We start from the raw sequence: 22500 nt of genomic DNA, 5'->3' as shown, positions 1-22500 counted from the left end.
TTCATTTGATGTAAATGTACATGCTAACTTCAGTTGCATAGTTCCCATTATAATTCAATTTCAACCTCTGGAATTTCAAATTCATTTAAAGTTATAGCATTTCAAAAGCTAAAATGGGATCAGCTTTAAATCCAAGTGTGACAGAGATTGTTTTAACAAAATGTTTCACTTGCATATCAGTGGTGTTTGATTTATTTTGCATCAAGCTTTTTATGTTTAAACACTGACAGGAGTTTAAATACAAAATGTTAGCTGTCACTATTCATTTAGCTGATTATGTCAGATGCCTTAGTTTTGAGAGATCGTGGCACTGTCACCAAAAGAAACAACATTCTGACAAGTTCAAAGAATGCCTTCTTGAGGTCATAATTTTGTAGCCATGCTGCCTAGTCAAAGACAAAGAAATAGACAATACACACTACCTAAGAAAGAGCATAATTTTATATATCACTGTGCAGCTGCAAGACAAAAAATCATATGAAGTTCTATACTGCACTGCGTATCATTAAACAAACAGTTTCTTCTCATGCTTTTATTTTTATTACCCTTTCCATGATGTTTGGTCAATATTCTTTGTAGACTTTTAAATGTGCTCACATGTTTCTGATAATAAATGTAATCTCTCCTGTTGGCAAGCTGGTCTATCTTCTATAGAATGATTTTTTCCCGACACTAACAATTCTGTCTCTACAGAGGAAAACATTACCCGTCTTTGTACTGTAGATTGTGTTTTGTTTGCTGGCGTCTGCTGCATGCAGGTTAAAGAACACTTGTCTGCTGGCTGGAATGTTATATTGAAAAGCTTTTGGTTTAAGCTCTAAAAGTCAAATCCATCTACACTCAAACTGACTTAGGACCAATGGAATGATAATTAATTTTGCAGACAAAATACAGTGAAGTTTTGTCATATGTTATTACATTCTGACATTTATAAGACAGTAATGAAGAACTACTATTAAATGCTTTTAGTGATCTTCTGAGCTCCTCACTTAGTGACCAGAAAAATGGTTAGCTTCTGTCAACACCTGTTTTATAGTAAAATTCCAAAATTTTCATAAACATTTTTGGCACTCTTTTAATCTCTTCTCTTCGATGTCTAGTATTTTGTTTAACTCTTGTTGTCTTCTTTGCAGTTATGTAATAATCTTTTCTCATCTGCCTTTACATTTTGAGCTAAAAGCAGTTGTTTTTGCAGAATAGTCAGTAGAACTGATTGTGTGCACATGAACAATTGTAATCTAACACCATTTCATCAAGACTGAAAATTGCTCCATAAAATATAAACTATGGTTTGGTGTCCAGAGTTAAAGGATATCAAAGGAAAGATATGATATTATGTTTCCAAATATGTATAGCATAAATGTTACAAATATTATTCATCGGTTCCACTGCATGCAAAGTCTAACTTCTTTCAGCATCTGAATAGCTCAACAAAAACAAGAAAGATAATTATCTTAAATTACTTTAAAGATGAAAACACTGAATACTGGATAACAAAAATGAAGGTGTAAAAACCTTTCATCACTATCAGTCATTTACTGTAAGTTATTCTTCACTTCACCCCAAATCCTTTCCATTATTACAAAAGTGAAGCAAAGCCACTGTGTTTTCAGTCTTAATCCTCCTTCTCAGATGCCTCTGCACAGCTGTTTTTTTTTTTAAACCCACAAGCTTCTAGGTGAACTGTGTTCGGAGCACAAGAAGTTAGAGTTCAGTTCATAAACCAGGAGCTCTTCAAACTTGTCATAAGCATATTATAGAACTACACACTACTGGTTGGGGTAGTGTGCTCTATCAATATTTCATTTTAGTACAGTATACTTGCATTAACTCTATTAACACAGGTATCATACTATTTCCAGTCAGAGAACCTACAATGTTGTAACGAAGATTACACTAAGAGCAAGGCCTTGATAACTACAGCCATTAGTCCTGTCATCCCCTATAAAGTTAATGGGTTGGAAAAATGGTCAATCTTTGGACTAAAAGTTGATATTTAATTGAAATAAAATGTTTTTTAATTGTAATGGGGATTTTGCATTAGTGTGAACATGGAAAGGTACTAAGGGAGCTAATGCCAGGTTACATATTGATTCACATTTTAATACTAATGCAAAATGTTTGACTATTTCAATTTCATGAACAACTGCATCTGTGCCTCAATTAGAATTTCTTATTTGTTTTAGAAGAGCAAAAGTTATAATTTAATGGAAAAATAAAATAATTGTTCTCCAAAGTTTTTTCTCTTGGTGTATGGGCTGAAATGATGGAACTGCTGTAAACTCTGATTGGCTCTACACAAGAATGATCAGGAAGCTATGAGTCTCTTCCACATCTTCCAGGAGCAATTGTAACCCAGCACTACACAGTGTTAATTAAAATAGTTTTAGTGACTGTGGATTATAACAAAAGACCTAACAGAAGGACTGTGAAAGGGGTACCCAAGAATTAACATCAATATATCCTGGAAGGATGGAAGTATTTATAAAAATTAGTTTTTCCTGGAGAGGAAAAGGCTTGAGTTGAGTTGAGTTGCCTAAAATTCTTAGTATCAATAATGCTTACAACAATATGTGCAGTATATAGTTACTTTTCTCATGGAATCACTAACAGTAGTTTAAAAAAATCCTTCACAATGAGTAACTTCTTTAATCTACAAACAGATATGGTATATAGCAAAATCATTTTTATATAATAGCACAAAATGCTTTTGAAATTACACTGTAAAGTATTCATAAATAGTCATTCACCATGAGTGAGAGAAAATATAAAGTAAGCTTTAGAAGTTAATAACAGTTATTTCCCTGAAACTGCAAAACTGTAAGAAAAATGGAGGAAGGAGTTAAAATACATTGCAAAAATTATCACTGTAATTCTGCTATAAAGTTATTATGATACTGAGTTCTTGTGGCTTGTTGTTAAGGTGCTTTTGCTATATACCCTGTAGTCTACCATTTGTAAACACATCTTTTTGATGTTTCTGCCAACATCCCAGCAACAAAGCAGTGCAATTTCAAATGAGCTAATTAACTTAATTGTTGATGAAGCATGAAACAGTTCATTCACCCTGTTAGCTGCACCATGACAACGTAAGAGTCTCAGCCCATGAAGTTACTCATCTATATAAAGCTATCTGTAGTTTTCTATTAAGATCGGTTGCATGCCAAAAACAATATGGTTATTCTGACAAAACCCGGTCCACACTGTAAACAATACAAGTAGTGGCTCAGCATTTCTGTGGCAAATACCCTGGAACATAGAATTGCCAAGAAATTGATAAATTGGAAAAAAAAACTATTCCACTTTTAAGCTGTTAGAGAGCTACGTAATCTATTTTCTAAACATTTAGACTTAGGCAGCTATTTTGAAAACTAACAACTGGAAAGTTTTTTTCATTAATGATTAATACTGAAAGGTGTAAACCCGCCCCTTCAAGTGTTTTGAGTTGTATGCATCTTATGCACATGTAAGAGAAAAGACTAAAGTTACCAAAGAAGGGTTAAATGGCCACATCTGGTACATTAAAATGGTGTGTGCATTGTTATATATTGCACACACATAAATCCTGTTTGCACACAGATGCACACATTATATGTACCTATATGCTTTACTCAAACTATCAGAATTTACAATGTATTTTTACATACTTCTGCTATCAAACATAAAACCAAAGCATCTCTTCAAATTTTCCAAGACTCCATTTCAATAAAGGGATAATAATAGGATTAAACACTGTGTGTTTGAAAGGCCTGCAAAAGTGTTCTACATGAAAGAAAGGATAACAATTTGACTGTCTGCAGATGGCCTTGATTATCCAGTTGCTCGGACTGTACACATGAACTCTGATATGCTTTACAGTAGAACTTTCCTAGCCATCTTTATTGTTCCTTAGACTTAAACAGCCCTTTTATCCAATGAATAAAAATCAACCTACTTTAAAAACTGTCCAAAATCTTCACAAATGCTTTCACAGCCAGGCCATTTGCAAACTCCATGGCCATAGAGAGTATGAGAGGCCCCAGTCTCCTCGTGTGACGAGCTGTAGCAAAAGAATACGGCATCAGATTAATCTCAAAAGCCATAATCGTTGGAGGCTGCTAGCGCCTGTCAGGTTACGATCAGTGACAAACAGGTCAAAACAGGTCAATTCAGCTCAGAGCAGTCAGAAAAATTTAATCGTTCTATTGAATAGTTCAACTGCCAAGGCTAGATGATGTTCCAATTAGAGAAGAAATAGAGCCAAAGATGACTGTTAATAAAGGATGAAAAAATAAGATGACTGTATAATATCATATGCTAATTCTGCCATATGACCTCCGCGTAACATTTTACCTATAAATAAAAAATACACTCAGAAATGATCAATTCTGAAAAGAAATATTTAAGATGGACAGCAGGAACTTATGAATAATGTGAATGTTACTGTACAATCTTTTATATTTTCTGGGGGTTTATATATTAAGGTGACTTACATTAATAAATATTTCCCTTTACAATCATTGTTTCCATTAGCAGCTCTAGGATTCATGAAAACAAGCCCATATTCCATTTCATTTTTTATAAAAGTCTGCAATAGTTTCAGCCTTATGGAATCAAAGAGGTTTTATTTCTTTCCCCCTCACAGAGATGAGTATTAGCTACAGATTCCAAAGGAATACACCAACTTCTCCAACATATAATCATCACATTACTCTTAATTAAAGTAACAGCATAAAAGTATCCAGAGATGTTCCATTTTTGAAATAATAAAGTTAGCAGAAAACTGCTCTGATACTCAAATGAAGACCCTGGACATTATCAAATTATAGTCTCCTATTTTAAATGTTACAATAATGAATGGGGATGTTTCTTTAAAATACAATTGTTTACTATTTAGAATTTGTTATAGCCAAGTTTAAATTTACCTTACATAAGAGATCATCAGTATCAGTCTTTTTAAGTGCAGAAAGGTAACAAGGAGGAGCCAAAAATATCTGTACACTGAGCCTGAAAAGGCATATTTATAATATTAACACTGAGAGCCAAATTCTGCTGTGTTACAATGTCACAATTTACAGTAACTACTGGAATGATTCCATGAATTAAGTTAATGGAATTACTTCAGTGCACACAAATGCAAAATTTGGCCTTTAGTGTTATTTCTTCTTTAGTGCTTTCCTCAAAAGTTTCAAATATATATTTTTTAAAACAGCACAAATTTAACTATGCAGTAGTGTGTATGGACTCTTTAAGCCGAATTACATCTTCAGTCTGTTAGATATCCTGCTTACACTTTCTGTGACTAGACTGATTTAATACTGTAGGCCTCAACATGGCTTCTAATTCTGTGAATGTATTTGTTTGCCAGCAAAGCATCTACAAATCTGCATCTACAAATACCAGCCAGCACATGCAAATTACCAGTAGGATGTCTAACTGGCACCAGTAGTACCAAAAGTTCACTGTGGGTGCAAAACTGAAGACACATTTTTTTTTAAAGAATATCTGGGTTGGAAGGGACCTCAGAAGGTCATTTAGTCCAACCCCCTGTTCAAAGTAGGACCAATCCCCAGACAGATTTTTGCCCCAGAACCCTAAATGGCCCCCTTAAGGATTGAACTCATAACCTTGGGTTTAGCAGGCCAATGCTCAAACCATGGAGCTATCCCTTCCTCCTATTTGAGTTTGTGTACTCAAAGTTGCACTTGTAAAATTAAAGGTGTTTGGTGAAAATCATACTAACCGATTTACAATACTGGAAAAATTATGATTATTTAATCAACCTTCAATATTCTGTATTTTTTCTGATTTTTAGTAAAGAAACGTATGATTTCAAATAATACAACTCATGATGTGAAATAACGATGTCTGTCTTTATTGTATGATCATAACTGTAACAAAAGCAAAGTTTTATGTCAGATGATAAGCACAGTAGGAATCTCATCAGAATTACCTGTCTCGCCTTGCATTTAGAACTGAAGACTGTCCATTCACTATGGAATGATGAGTTATTGGTGGTGATGCTTTGGAAGTGGTGGAGGAGGTAGTAGAAGAGGAATTGTTAGTAGAGAGGTCTAGCCCTCCATGTTTAATGCCATTGTCTTCCATACTGTGAACTCCAGTCACTTCTTTCCATAACTGCTGAATCTCAGCAGGACTTAAGCCAGCTATAAAATGAAAGAGAGCCCCACTAATATAACAAAGTAAGAGTTTCATATAATGATCTCAGTGTTATTAATGGATTAATGCCAACAATAAAGGTGATGCTGTTTTTCCAGCACAATCGACATGAAGTAAAACAATTTCATTTTTCCTCTATCGGTACCCAATTAATTTAGCTGCTTTTCTCTTGTGCTACAAACAGTCAATTAAAAAAAGGTCACCAATTTTAATATTATTATGCTTCTTCTTAAAACACTTGTTCAAGGATCAAAGAGGGCAAACTACAAAGACTAACTGGTAACTCCTGTTTGAAAAACAACTATTAAAGTAAGTTTTAAAGGAGATTTTCACTGTCTGTAGAATCAATTTCTTGTTACACAGACATGATTCAATGGATTCAAAGTTCACTTAGCTCTTCAGAAGTACTGCTTAACTAACAATGAAATGGAAATAGAAAAATATCTCTGATTGCACTAAGAATGAAAGCATTAATTTTCTTTTTAAACGAAAATCAAATCAAACTCATGCAACCAAACTGAAATCAATGGGATTGCAACAAGTTTAAAGTTAGGGCAGAATCTGGCCCACTAACTTCAATCAGCGAAGACAAACTTTAATAGTTTCAGCCACCTATTAACTAGCACTGTTTAATTAACAAAATTTACCTAGTTTAAAATGTAGCTTGAATGGGCAAAAAACCAATTATTTGGATGAATAATCACTCTAACAAGCAACACAGGATCAGATACTGGTGACTGCTCAAGTTGCTCTGTTTCCTCAGTCAGCCAAAAAGGCAGTAGAACTGGTCTCTTGAAGATTCACTCTGAATGGATGAATCCCCAAGTAATGTAGTGTCATCATGGCAGTTCTTTTGCTAGCCTTTCTCCCTACTCTGTTATGGGAAGGAGTCTGGAATGCCTCACTAGGAGAAAGGGGTGTCCCTATGCCTCAGCTTCACCAGTCTCTCTTAGGGTCATTGGCATAATTCAGAGAATCCTTGAGGCTTCTCTAATATATGACTGGGACTGACCTAGACCCGGATTAACCCCATTATTGGAGAGTTGTAAAGATGGCTTAAAGCCACTGTTGTCTTTTCCCCCAGTTGTGAGTCATGCTGAGCATAGTAGGGATACAGCCTGAGATAAGGACCAACATCTCTTATATGTTGCATTTATACATTTGCGGTCAGGACTGTGTGACTACAGTGTCTGTGTTTGTCCCATAAAAGTTATAGATGATAAGAGAGAGTGGTGTCAAGTATTGTCCTTCATTCATACATTTTGCAAGAAAGTACAGAAATTTCCATCACAATTTGTTGTTGGCTTGCAGGAAAGGACTGCAAAATACGGGTAACAAGAAGAATATGATCACTTTCTCCTCCCACGCCCATCTGCATCAGACTTAGGAAGTTGTGACAATTCTTCTCAGATGTAAACTTTGCCACAGTTATCTGTTGATTTTGTCACCACCAGACAGGATTGCCTTTGAAGACGACTCCAACACGCGTAGAACAGAATGAGAAGGCTCATTAACTCAGCAGAGATTTTTATGCTACACTTTGTTATCACACCCACGCTTTGTAGCTTGCACTGCCTACCAATTTATTTCTGGGTATTTGTTTTTTCATTCAGCTGAACGGGTGGATTTGATCTATATAGACTGGCTTGGTTTGGGTCATGGCTATCATAACTACCTCTCTTTTATGTATCATCTCAACAACTGAAATCAACTAAAACACTCTTGCTCACAGTAACTAGAGTTGCATGGTGGAAAGGAAAGGTGTTCTCAGTGGGTGGCCTTTAACTCTGGATTTAGCTTCTCCCCCATTGTTCTGACAAAGCTCAGTTTATTGACCTTCAGAGAATGATGAAAGGTTCATCTCTTCGTTCAGGCTTTTCAGAGAGCGGGTGGCTTTAATGGGTGAATGACATTCCTTTTCAGGAGATAAAGAGATGTTCTTCATTGACTTTTTAGCAAGTTTTCTCTCTTGTTAGCTAATATTTTATATTGAATGTACATGAGCTCACATTACTAAAAATTGGTGTAATTTAAAACCCACTGAAAAATAAAACAAACAACTATCTTATTAGGAAGCATGCAAAGCCATGGAAGCCAAAGACTGCACACTTTGCTAGTTATTCACAGAAATATCTTGTTGTCCAGATAGCCTGGAAACCAACTGGATGGAAGTTGAGATCTTACTTTTTATTCCATTATTCTGTATGATAATTGCTATATTTACTTCTTCTCTACCTTAGATACTAACATAGAGTGGTGACCTGGGTTAATTACAAAGTGGGGGGAAAAAGGTTGATTTGAGATGAATGACTCAAAAATTGGAGTTTATACGGTTTGTATAGCAAGGAAGTCAGACTTACTATTTTTGCTGAATCAGGCCTATGGGTAACTGGAGACAACATGACAATGGTAGCAATAGTTGTAACTGTTTCTAATGAAGTTAAGTAATTACTACACAGTTTATCTAAAGTAGTTTGCAGCAACTCTGCAAATAATAAATGTAATTACTGTAAAAAGTAGTCAACTGTTAATATGATGATCACAGATCAAATCAAACAGTAATGGAGTCAGTTCGGAGAGGGGAGAAAAATGATATATTAAACCCTCTTAAACATTTCCCTTTCTCTTGCAGCATTAACTCTCTGTCCTAATTTTTTATTGTTTTTTTTTAAGATAAAAACTTTTTAAAAAAAAATTAGAATGAAAATGTCTTCTCCATTCTCAGCAGCAAGGAAATTTGATGGGAGCAGCAGGTGGATGACCTTTCCTTGGTCTTGAGGGGAGAATATAAGATTGGCTGTGCAGGGATATTTTCTCCTTCCTGTTGTCCCTCCCCCATTCCAAGCACAAAAAAACATGCCCGTGAAGGGGACAGCTTTCGCTAACTCCTTCTACCACTCATTGGCCTAATCAGTGGGCTATGGGGAGAGATCGAGTGAACTGACTGGCTCTTGTGTGCCACTCTTTGTTTAACACTTTCCTGGGCATCCAGTGGTCACCTTCCTGGCTCACACTCCCTGCTCTATAGCTAAGGTGTGGTTTGAGCCGCTTTTCCAGTAAATTTTGGGTCTGCCGATATTGCTTGGGTTTTGGGGAACCCAAATTTCTAGCTCTGGGGATATTTAGCAAAGTATCCTTGAGCTTCTTTGTTTCATTTGCCTCTTTTACAGCACCATTTATGTTAAAAGGAGAAAGGACAGGAATGTAAAAGTAAGGAAGTTAACAGGGCATGAAGTCACTTAATACTGTATTGGACTCAAAAGAATGCTTGGTATTTTGAAAAGAGTTTAGATAAGTCTCTTTCTTTGCTTTCCTCCACTCTCTTTTTTATTTATTTAGTTCTTAGTGATTTTAAAATCTATCCCTGTGACTATGTTTAATTCTCCTACATGGCTTGATCAGCAGTAAGTTTTATATATATTATTGATATTAAATTCTTCTGCATTTATCTAGCATCTGTGTAGCATGATATAGAAGTTTCTCATTGTGAGATACAGTTTATTAGGCATTCAATAGTGGAGAGATTGTATCTTGTTACAAGGTTAATGCTAAAATTACACCTCCTTTTTAACAGCTTATTTGTTGCACCTGAACATCTAGAAAATGTTATAAATGTTCTAGTTGTGACAAGGTAGAAGTTATACTTCAACATAAGTATTATTTTTCAGGGGCAAGCATCACAGCATTTTGAATCTGCTGCCCCCTCACAGTTAAATTTAGGAAGTTGTTCAATTTAGGCTTAGTGAATGCAAAAACCACGTTTGGTTTATGCAATTGTCATTGACAATCTGCATTTTAAAAGGATATTTTCTGATCTTTTTGAGTTATAAACAAGAATCTCCTTGTGTCTTTCAGATGTGTTAGTCATTCATTCAGTTTATCACATCCATATAGAAGAGTTTGTATTATCCAAATGGAAACAAACGTCTTTATATTGACAAGTTAGGGATCTAAGTGCAGAACTATTCACCAGCCCCATATTCAACCACTGCACATGAATAGTGGTTTCTTAGACATCAGAATTACACAGAGGCCCAATAATCTTTGGAAGAATTTTGTGGATGTGTAAGACATCTGGAATTTCAAATATAGTAATTGAGGATTCCCATATGTATAAGGGGTAGAGTCCTTCCTGTATCACAGGTAAATTATTCATTTGACATACAAAATGTCTTTCTACTGCATTCCACATATACTCTTTCTCTTCCAGTAAGTTTTAGTGCTGAGAGTTTTGTTCTGCACCTCCACAGAAAATATATGACATGGGACTTTGTTAAGTGTGGACATCTTTATTTTCATAAGGACAATAAGAGAGAAGACTGATCCTCTTCCCATATCCACGAACTCTAAGCCGGGGCAGGAAGAACTCCCAGGTTCAAGGTAATAGTATGATGATGTTTTATATGGGTGACTGCTATGTGGGCCTGTCTCATCTGACTGACAATTGTTTATTTTTGATTTCATTACTCAAGTTAGACTGTAGTTTAGGCACATCCTTGTCTAAGGGCCAGTACGCAGCTGCACTGTCTCAGGAGAAACCCAGGGAAATAACTTGGATTAAGAGTCACAATTTCTAATCTTCTCCACTCTTTGCTCCAAAGAGGGAAATAATCTGCTATAGCCCTTTCCAAAGTGCAGAGTCTTTCTTTCCATCCTTTCTAGCTTCTACTCTGCTGACCAGCACATTGAAGGTGTGCACAGAGTTAAGGCTCTGCCCATTCTCTGCCTCTTTGTGCCTACCTAAATCTAGTCCCATATTTATTTTTAAAACCACAGTTTCCTTATTTTCTTTATTAAAATATATTTCTGCATTTTCTTTCTCCATCCGTTTTCTGCCCTGCACCTTATAAAATGGATAGCAGAGCTAAAAGAGAAAAGGAGCGTCCTTGACCAGTATCTGCTCTGATTCAAAAGCACAGAACAGATGCAAACCAAAGAGGTTTACTTAATTTAGATGATAAAATTACAGAAATATTTTAAATGCGGATATTTTCCCCTAATATTTTAACTCTTTAGTAGCTTTTTTCATTGTTAGTTCAGTTACAGCAAATCCTTCTAGGAAGCCATACTCAGGGGGAATTAGGAATTAAGGCACAATTTAATAGTTCTGCTAAAACAACTATTAAAAAAAAACACCAATTAAATATAAATTATTTTATATTTGTTTTTCTATTAGAAACATGTGAATGACTGTTGTGTTAGACTGTTGTCAGGAATGGTCTAGATAATATTTAGTCCTGTCATGACTGCAGGGGACTGGACTAGATGACCTCTTCAGGTCCCTTCCAGTCCTATGATTCTATGTATGACTATCAATGTAATTGGGTACGAGTTCTAAGAGAAATCTAGGGGGATCACTCAATGTTAGGGAAAACCCGAAGAATTCCTCTTGCAACACATGGCATAAGAGAGGAATGCAGAAAGTAAAGCTGTTCAGAGAGACATTTCACTTCAAGTATTTTTTTCCCCCTTCTAATCTCATGTTGCTTTATGGAAAAGGAAATCAGTATTGCCAAACTGAAACATTCAAAAATCATAAGTCAGGATCATCAAAATCATGAGATTTAATATAATAGTAAATTTGGGGTTATTTTTGTTTCTGTTTTGGAGCCTTTACAGAGTGCTTGGGTCACATTTTCAAGCATCTATCTGTAACCACACAGTCTAGAAATTTACTTTTTTTTTAAATGAAAGCTGAGATTCTCATGTAATTAAAGTTTAACTAGGAAATGCCTGTTCGTTGAACCCAAAATGTCTCACAAAAGTGAGTTGTGTTCAACAAACTTTTGCCAAATCTCAGGCAGGGTTCTGATGGAACCTGTCAGTTTGCCTGATGGAAAGCTGTGCAGCCCCGCCATATGGTCTGCTTCAGTGCCAGGGACCTCAGGCTTGTGGAGTCTACAGCTCTGGGGAAGCCCCACCATGCTGGAATTTCCAGACTCCCTGATATGGAGCTGGGAGACTGAAAACGCTGGGAGACCTGCCTGGAGCTGGGGCTCTCAGGTCTTCCAGACTCCCAGTTCCTTGGCAGGAAGTCCAGAAGCCTTGGGAGCCCCAGTCCCTTGCCTGGGACCACTTTCTCTCTGGTCCTGTTCCTTCTCTCCATGAGCCTCTGCTCTTCCTAACTAGCTCCCCTGAGGAGCCACTCTCCTTAGGACCGTCCTCTGTTCTGGGGCCCCCTGACTGAACACTCACAAACCTTTATTATGCTCAAGTGCTCCTTACCTAATTAACTGCCTCCCACCTACTTAGACAATTAACTAGCCACAGGTGGATCTGGGTTGGTTCATTCTCCTTAGCAGAGCTGTCACTGGTAGGCTGGACCTCAAGTAGACCCCCTCAAGGCCAGCACTCTGCGACATGGAGGTTTAAATAAAATGCCAAATGGCCAAAACACAAGATTCATATTAAAACTGTGACAGCTGGCAATGCTGGGACACTATATTTAAGTTGTCACTTATCCCACATTGTTTCGTCCCCATTTTGTTTGTATGAAGTACACTCCCCCTGCACTCATCTAACTTCCAAGTCTCAAGTCTTGCAATCTGTACCTGATGAATGAACCCTTATGGCCACGTAGAGTCTCATATAAATCAAGCAAACTCTACTTGGACGCAGCCCATAGAGAACTCATTGAAAGATTGGGGTCCTAAAGAGCAGATATTATATAATTTACATGAAAGAGACCTCTAACTTATCTCTGTTCTGTAATGTAAGTAAAAACTAAACTAAAGTTATGTGCCACATAGGTGATGGCAGAATAGAGTTCTTAACATGCGAAATCTTTGGCATTCCCACAGTATTTATTCCTCAGTAAATTTACCTTTCATAAATCTGAATCCCCCCTTTCTCCTAAATGACTAAATACTGAATCATTAATAAACAGTAACTCCCCACTTAACGTTGTTTCGATCTTAGGTCCCTGCTTAATTACAGAACATGCGCCATTAAAAGTTGTGCAATGCTTTGCTATAATGTCGTCTGGCTGGCTGCTTTGTCCTCAGCCGGCAGCCCCCCATCAGCTCCCCGACGCGCACCCCCCCACAGTGCCTCCCGCCTGCCGGCAGATCCCGCAGATCAGTGCCTTCCCCCGCCTCCTGCCCACGGCAATCAGCTGGCTTGAGGCATTCAGGAAGGATGGGGGAGGAGCGAGGACTCAGTGCGCAGGCCCCCCCTCCCCTGCCTCCCGAATGCCGCAAACCAGCTGATTGCTGTGGGCAGGAGGCAGGGGAGAGCCTGCCCGCCAAGTCCTCGCTCCTCCCCACTCCCTTCTGCCCCCTGAACTCTGCAAACCAGTTGATTGCCGCGGGCAGGAGGCAGGGGAGGGAGGGGGAGCGAGCGAGGACGCAGTGTGCGGAGTAACGGGGGGGAAGAAAGGTGGGTTAAGGGTGGGGGCTTGGGTGAAGGGTTGGCGGCAGGCCGAGGGTTGAGCCCTCTGCCCCTGGTGTTTGCAGAGTAGGGGAAGCTGCCGTTGCTGTGTGCAACACACTTCTCGTAGCCTACAGCACCTTCAGCCTCCTTGCCTGCCTCATTGTCTCCAGTGCCAGTGGGCTGTGCCTATGTGGGGTAAGACGGGGGTACCTCCCAACTATAGTACTGTACTGTATGGCAAAAAAAAAAATCCATGGAGCCTAATCCCTCCTATTTACATTCATTCTTATGGGGAAATTGGATTCGCTTAACATTGTTTCACTTAAAGTCGCATTTTTCAGGAACATAACTACAACGTTAAGTGAGGAGTTACTGGACTAGTGACAGTGGCTGAGGTTTTCCATTAACGTTTTACACTCAGAAATCTTGGTCCCAATGACAAAGGGTTAAAGAGTGTTTTTCAAAACCATCCCCATCCTGTAATTATATGCAAGTCACAGTTCTCCATTAGTGACATCACAATTTACTGACGTGAAAATTATTGTTATATTTAAGTTTTTCAAAGGATGGTTAAGAAAAGGAATCCTGAGATATAAAGATCCACTCCAACAAATTCCAGCAAATAAGTCAATTTAGCATTACTACAATTTTTTTAATTACACAAAATGATTTAAAAAATTTAAATTAAGTTTGGAAACAGCCATTTTTATATCAATTGCCCACTATCTCTTGTATCTGTTCACTTATGTTAAATGAAGTGATTACATTCTCACTAAATCAGTTTTCTGTAGTTCCTCAGTGTAAATCAATGGTGCTTGAATTGTGTTGCCCTTAGAAAGTGTTTTCAGCATATAAGACTAATAAATATGCATTTTATACCTAAGAAAAAGCACTCAAAAGCAGTTTTCTCTAGTAAAAGCATGTAGTAAAATTTATCAGCCTCAAGAAAACTACATAGTACAATAATATTAACAATAATATTTTATTATTAAAGTATGGTTTAAATGCAATAAAAGGAAACTTCTGAAGTTCAGGTCAAAATGGAATGATTAAAAAAAAGTTGTGAATTAGAAATAAGTTAAATCATATGTTGTTTAGATACCTTGTGGCAGAGACTGGACAGGAAGAGCAGACTGGCCAGGTGGGATGGAAATGAGTCCCTGACGCTGAAGATTCAGCAGATGTTGCTGCTGCTGGAGCTGTTGCATCTGGAGGAGCTGCTGCTGGAAGACAAGCTGCTGGGCTGCCAACTGCTGCTGCTAGGAAAAAACAACAACAAACACAGCAGAGAATAAAGTCTGCAATGAAGGCTGCAAGAAGAAAATGTAAACTCCACTTGTTTCCCCTTTCATCTCAGTTATTAAATAATAATATTATTTACAGAATACTCAGACAGTGGAAGCATTTGAATTTTTCCATTATTTTTATTCCAAACTACTAGGTTGTTAGGGAAAAAAGGCAAAATACAATTAATAATACGCTGCAGAAAAGGGTCAAGAGAAAGTAGGTAACAGCTGTTCAGAAATAAAAAAAAATCAGCTCATGGCAGATGATAACAAATATATCTATGCTAAAAGCGTAACTCTTTACAACAGTTTGTGATTCAACTGTTCCATTCAGTTTTTCCGACTGAATAAGTTCGGTCCGCAGTGGCCCATGAATGTGGTCTCCGGTGATCTATTAGTAAACTGGGATGTAGCCTTCATTTCACTGGCCTGTTAGCTCACTCTCTTCTCTTGTTGGAATATATTAAAACCAGCATCAGATTCAAGACAAAGAAGTGCCCTATTATAAGTAAAAGTATAACTTTAAATTTTGTGAGGCATTACAAGACAAACTGGAGTTTTTTAGACTCAGGGGGGTATAAGAAGGCAGTCACATGTCAGAGGAAGACAAGCTGCTATGGAAGACCTTTCCTTTTTAGTTTGGGGAAAAGAGAAACTTCTGATGCGCTCACTGGAAAACAGACTGCATAATGGAGCAAGTCATGTGGATTGCCCAGAGCCTCGGGAGAAATAAGGGAGCAATTTCTATTCCGTAGTTGATGGCTGTCTGAAATTCTATTCACAAATCCAAACAGAAACAAAGCCTCAGGAGGTCAGAACTGTTTCCTGTACGTTTGCATAATGGGCAGCTTGAAGACAACGTCTACGATACCTGCTGATCAATTTAACTACTTCAACATGTTTTGTTTGTATTATGTTTATATTTGATGCAGTTTGCTGACAAGTGCAAGCTAGGCCTGAGAAGCCAGCTTGTCAGGTTGATTTATGAGCACATCAAACTGTAACTTTCTCCTCGCCACTCCAAACCTACAGTAGCAGTTCATTAATCAGGGGCCTGCGACTTTGAAATCTGTGCTCCACCATTTTTTTAAAACAATGGGCTAAATTTGCATGCTCTCTGAGCTGTACCACAGAGGAAAGTAAGGTTCCCTCACCAATTTAGATTCTATGTGAATACAAGATAATCAGTACTTTGTCCACCACACAGTTTGCTCTTTGTATACTGTGATTCATTAGTGAACATTAGATGACAGCAGCACTGGGTTGTAATCCTCAAATCCCATACTCCCTCCCTCCCCCCTCAAAAAAAAAGGGGGTGGGGAGGGGAGTGGCAGAATTCTACTGTCACTGTTATTAATCTCAGGAAAAAGACTATAAGAATACATCTTTGATAGGAAGAACCTCGTTATCAAAAAAGACATCAAACTTTTCTTGTCCCTTCTTTTCCCCTTCTCAAGCCCAAACTATTAGGTGAGTTTCACAGATCTTACCTCTTTTGCTTGCTTTCCTGGATGCTGCTGTTGCTGCTGCTGTTGCTGCTGCTGCTGTTGCTGTTGTTGCTGCTGCTGCTGCTGTTGCTGCTGCTGTTGTTGCTGCTGCTGCTGCTGTTGCTGCTGCAAAAGCTGAAGATGTAACTGCTCTTGCTGTTTCTTGTAAAACTCTTGTAGTTGTTGCTGAATAAACCATTTTGACTTTAATAAATAAAGGCAAAAGTTTCAAGTATTATAAATCTCCTAAACTCCTCTAGATTGGCATATGGTAGAGTAGCCATTAAGATTCACCTCATAACAAAAATGTGTTTGATTTGAAGAGGCAGATCTACATACATTTTTTTTCCAAGGCGGCTCTGAAATTTTCCAATGCAGATTCCAAAATATCCTAAACAGAAGGGTATAGAAAATCTGTATTCTAACGGGAATGCAGTAGAGCCAAATTAACTCCCCAGATTATTACACCTACATTCCTCATATATCCAATATAACAAATTTCAAGCTGTACTCTACCACTTGCAAGAAGTCAGTTAGACCAAACAAATCGTCGATTTCTTAGGGAAAAAAATTAATTAATCTGTCAGCCTGTGCAGCAGGATGCCAGATTTGCAATTGAAGGTGAATTGCCTGTAATGATCATGATACTAGATATCAAAGTGTTTAAACATGAAAGAAATAAGATTAACAGACATTATTTTCTCTGTCATAATTAAGTATACACCCAAAAATATAGTTGAAATTGTAGTCCCATGTTGTACTGATGTACTGAGCACTGACACTGTCTTTATTCTAAGAATGAATTTTCAATGATTCTTGGTTTAGCTGCCAGGTTTTGTGCTAAGGGAAATGTAATTATCCCTCCTCTTTCTAATCTCTATTGGAACAAATTTTTGGAAGGAAAATAAATAAACAAAGGAATTACTTTCACCTTTAATGAAACAAGCTGGTAAGTTCAAATTTCATAACCACATTCCACTTATATGACTAAAGGGAGTACTAAAGTGTTATGAATTTTAAAGTAACAATTATCTACAAGTCTATTTACACTTCCTTTGGCAAGTCTACAATTCAAATGTGCCTAAGCACTTGAAAATTTAAATACTGATTTGCTCAGTGTTCATAACGCATCTGCCATTGCTGTTATTTTATACACAGCATTTAATGTTTCAAATTTGCCTGTAGACTGACACATTTTTGCAGTCACGGTAAGAAATCTGAAGACAAGGAAGTTGAACATTCATTTTTTTCATACTTTCTTGAGTAAAGAAACATGAAACACAAGAAAATCAGTCCCATGTAAGCATAGCTAATACCTAGGAACATTCCTTGGGGTATGGTAACAGTCCAAAGCAGGTAACCCACATTACCTGCTGTAACATAACTGCTTGCTGCTGTTGAAGAAGTGCTTGAAGCTGCTGTGGAGACAACACTTGCTGTTGGAGAATCTGCTGCATTTGCTGAGGGGTGATCACCTGGGGAGTCATCATGGCCACTGACACAGGCACCTGCACAGAGAAAGGAAGAGATCATCATCAAACACATTTTAACTCATCTGCATCACAGCTGTATGTCTTCTTTTTTATTTTGTACCAAAGATGGACCATAATATTTATCAATGTAAAGTTCCACTCTCAGTAAAAATCTGTTATTTTAAGACCACAGTGCTGTGGCATTCTATTTCCAGAGGCATCAGATTTGATCAGACTCAAGCTTTATGTTTTACATCTCTTATGTATTACTGCAAGAGATTTAAACCTTGGCTAGCATAAATGTGTATTTAAAAATAAATGATCACATGGTAGGGCTCTCAACACTTCATAATCAATCATCTTATCAAGTGTCATAATGTTACGCACAGAAAAACCTATTGAGACTGTTTCAAAAGATATGACTAAAAAACATAAAAAATTAAGCATCTGAAAGCAATATAGCTACATCTTACACAATACAGATATATAGACTAGCAAAACATATGTACAATGCTTTGTTTTAAATATAAGAAAACCTTTCCTGTTAGGTTTCTTCTTTTAGTAAGTGTTGATTGTACCAGAAACACAACAGCACATATATATCCAATGAAACAAGGGACATTATCCTAGAACCCTGGCCTCTCTGGACAAACTGTATTTTTTTGAGGATTTCCTGACTTAAAACCCAAAGCTTGGAAATCTTCACATGAGCCAATTTAAAGTTTGTCCATTAAACTCTTAGAGAATGTTTTTGTTCAAGGTTCTTTTGTGGTTATCACTTTCTTTTCTGTGTGCTGTGTAATGAGAGAGAGAGTGTGTGTGAGTGTGAGTGAGTGTGTGTGTGTGTGTGTGTCAGAGAGAGAGAGAGAGAGAGAGAGAGAGAGAAGCAGACAGCAAGGGTGTGTCTTTGCGTGTGTGAGAGAAACCTTGTTTAAGAGCCTAAGATATGTGCTCAGCGTCTGCTGTATATGCACAGTCTGAAGGCGTTGCTTCAATTAACTAGTACAAAATCAAAGAGCTTGTCACTGTGCCAAGTTTGCAACCTTTGACAAAGCAATCACTTTCTTTTCTAGAAAAAACAATTCACTTTTACTGTAAATAAAAGCAATCATTAATACAAATATTGTTTTGCCACGTGTTCTCAGGACACTATGGTACTTTGCAAAACAGCAACGGTTACTATTATTAATAGATTGAATCCCAAATGTGTCTTAATGATCAATGCTTTCCTAACATATCTGGTAAAATAATCTATTCTGTGGAAGATGATGGCTAAGTGCAAACCAAAACTTTTATATAAAAGAAAATGGAAATGGAATGAATATGATGTTCTGAACTTTGAGTTTATAAGAAAATACAGTGAAATTACTCCAATTCATCTAACAGTAAACAAAACATCATTGATTCACATTTACCATCACAGAAACTTTGATCTGAAAATGTTGAATGTTACACTTGATAAACTACAGTAATGTAATGTACAGAATTTGAATATAAATGTATTACTATGTGACTGTAAAAATGACCACAATAATAAAAAAGTCTAATATTCTTGTGTAGAGACCCTAGTTAAATAATTCTAATCAAAATATTTCAGAAATGCTTACTGTAAAATAAAAGTGGCAGAGACAAAAACAGAATCCAATACAATAAGTTATTTAGTAATGGTTATAAGTGTTGTGATGTTTGAAAATGATGCGTCTGTTTACAACATTGTTTGTTGTAAGCCTAGGAAGTCACAGAGAGAAGACAAACCAGTTTGAAAAAGTTTGGGGATGTACAAACTCAAATTCAACCCTGAGTTGATAGGCGTTTCAGCTATTTACTCCAGGTCTGAATTTGCCTTCTTTCAAGAATTTTGCTTCAGGGCTGCCATCTAACTGACATAAGTCAAACTGAAATGAAAAGGAAGAGAGAAAGGCAGGCCCTTTAACAATTAAACCACTAAATTAACCTTTAAACCTCGGAGGAGTTTCTCTATCCATTAATATATTACCTATAAACTATACCACATGGGATAGGCCTTGCTACACTTGTGTTCCCTCTCTATGTCACATTTCTTCTTCCATGTTCACCTGGACCAATATAGATATATTGGCCCAGATTCTCAGGTTTTGTAAATCAGCACAGTACTATTAACTTCATTGGAAGTGGTTTACTGGTTTAAACTGCTAAGAATTTGACCCATAATATGAAGCAGAGGCATTTTGTGAGATAGATGTATTATGGAATATAGAACTGTCTATACCTGCCAGTTCACAATTCGCATTTGTTTGCTCATGTAGTGCATATCGTGAGTCTTGTTGGGGTTGTACTTGTTTGTGCTCCAAGTGACTAGCCAAACTTGCCTTGTTAATTTATTCCTTCATGCAAGTTCTCCCATTCCAATAGGTTTCTCTGTTTTTCAACTATATCTTTAGAAGTAAGCAACCTAATTTGCCTTTTTTTTTTTTTACAACATCCTGGATAAAAACACAGAAGCAAAGAAAATGGCAAAAACTGTACTAATTAAAATGTTTTGAGGGAAAATCCAAACATGCTTAATACTTGTAGCACCATATCCAGCGTACAACCTTTTACCTACAGCTAAGAAACAAGCCATTTTGAGAGCTATTGAATACCCATGAATTTTCATGGTAAATCTGCACAAAGTGCATAGATGTTTCTGTAATTGTAATATATTGGTAAATTTCACAGTCTTTAATGATCCATAGACTTGCACTTCTATTGCTTTGGTGGGATGGTGCTACTGCACTGTCTAGGATTAAAGAACATTAGAAAACTAGCCCTTTTGGCCTTCAATTGTGTGTATGTTTGTTTGCTTTTCATATCTGTAGTTTTTAGTGCTTCTGAGCTGATTTTTAAAAAATTAAATGGAGGCAAATTTTAGCTTTATTCATACAACAGCCCTTGATACAACCAACTCACTGTCAACAAACCTCAAATACAAATGCCATGAGCCGGTGAAAAAAAGACAATGTGAAGCACATCATATCTGTTTTACATCCACGACCTGTTTGTTATACAATGTCTTCCAGGTTTCTGAGTTATATACAATACAGAGGAGGTTGCGGTATACCAAATAATTTCTATATGTTCTGTTCTTTCCAAAATTGCCTTTACAGCCACTGTACTACAGAAGACTAGCAAACTTGGGGCTCTGTGACTGTGGAAGCTACTGCTGCTTCAAATTTGAATCCATAATGACAACTTACGTGACTGCTTAGGCTTACTCTATTGTGAAGGAGTTTGAGTTTACTTCACTTATGTTTTGTCTTGCTATATATGCCAACCGAGATAATGAGAATGATGGTGGAGGATGCGCGGAGTGTTTCCGCAATTGTCTGTATGCAAGTAAGCAGGTTCTACCTTGCTTGAGGAATTAAAAGTATATTTGGCCACAATATTTTATTTCCTTGCTGATGATTCGACAGAAGCCAGCCAAAGAGAGGTGCTGGGGTCCATAAGAGCAAAAGATTCCCCTTTTCCTAGTGGTATTTGAGGGAGGGAGCCTCCTCTCTCCCCACCCCCTGCTTTCCCTGAAACAATGATTGGAGTTGATAGCAGTCCCTAATCCCTTCTCCCAATTTAAGGTGGCTGTTTCTTCCAAATTACAATGGGGAAAAATGTGCTCTAAATACCATAATACCATCTCTCTTGCTCTCAAACGGACCACAAAGAAGCTACATAGGATACCTGTACAACCCAAACAATAAGAAGAGGGAAAACCCCAGAAAGAGGAGTTGCATATGTTTAGGGATCTCCATAGCTACCAGTCACGAAGTTGACTTTTCCCTCTTGGTCAACGGACTGATCTGTCTCCTAAATAGGTGAGTCTTCTGCACATGGACCATACCTAACTCTTTGGGTCTTACATGCCCCAAAAGGTCATGTAAATTGTTGGATAAATTGTTGGATACATAGTTGTAAAGAGTTTTTTGAGCTTTATGTTCTATGCATTTCTTGTTTTCTTGTATTAAATGAAGAATTTTCTTTTAAGTGCAGCTGAACATGTCTGAAGACACAAAAGCAGACAAGCTTCAAATTTATAAAGCACTGAAGGCAAGAAGATCTCTAAAAAACATTTTTATTAGCAGTTGTGGATGTATTCAGATAGGTATTTATGGGTACATACATAAATGTGGGAGTTATAAAGATGAAGATCTTACTGAAGGCAAGCAAATCTGCTTTTCCCCCACATCAATGTAATGGGAGAGCTGCAGGGGCTGGGTTTGTGTATTTAACACCACACTCCACTCCTGCATGGATAATTCAGGAGAACCTGCAGAGTACATGAACAGGTAAAATATTTCACTACCATTTCTATGTACTAAATTGGCATGGGAATAAAGTTAAAAACTTACAAATTTCCTTAGGTGATTTACAAAAAGCAATATTCCTTGTGCCACAAATAGACTATCACAAGGCAGAATAACTGTCCAGCAGCCTTAATCTTTCATGGTTGTTTGAGAAGAAAGAGTTTTGATATCCTACATTTCCAATTTTAAAAAAAAAAACAGCAACCTTATTTGATTCTGATAAAAAACTGATCTAGTTTGCAATGCAAAGGGATTTTTTTTTCTCCACATTTGTTTCCAGTTTAAAATAATAACAAAATAAAAACATAATATTTCCACTGTGCTTTTCGGCGAAGGATCTCCAAGTGATTTACAAATATTAAGATTCTCAAAACCATTGACTCTCAAAACTATTTCCAAGTTACAA

The 22500-nt window shown here is 37.2% G+C and overlaps 1 protein-coding gene across 6 annotated transcripts in view; it reads right to left on the bottom strand.

Moving 5' to 3' along the window:
* The window catches only part of FOXP2 (forkhead box P2), a 319636-nt gene that overhangs the window by 51059 nt on the left and 246077 nt on the right, over positions 1–22500 (bottom strand). For 4 of the 6 annotated variants that reach the window (XM_039508029.1, XM_039508009.1, XM_039508020.1 and 1 more), the window contains 5 exons: positions 17674–17811; positions 16307–16507; positions 14633–14786; positions 5933–6146; positions 3935–4039 (listed from right to left, as the gene is read on the bottom strand). In XM_039508029.1, the coding sequence (XP_039363963.1) occupies positions 3935–4039; positions 5933–6146; positions 14633–14786; positions 16307–16507; positions 17674–17811 (812 nt within the window). The remainder of the gene's footprint in view (positions 1–3934; positions 4040–5932; positions 6147–14632; positions 14787–16306; positions 16508–17673; positions 17812–22500) is intronic. The other 2 variants (XM_039508039.1, XM_039508055.1) reach the window with 1 other exon arrangement.

Source organism: Mauremys reevesii, linkage group 1 (genome assembly GCF_016161935.1).
Source record: "Mauremys reevesii isolate NIE-2019 linkage group 1, ASM1616193v1, whole genome shotgun sequence".
NCBI lineage: Eukaryota > Metazoa > Chordata > Testudines > Geoemydidae > Mauremys > Mauremys reevesii.
The sequence above is the reverse complement of the archived record's forward strand: the minus strand, read 5'-3'. Positions and strand labels throughout refer to the sequence as shown.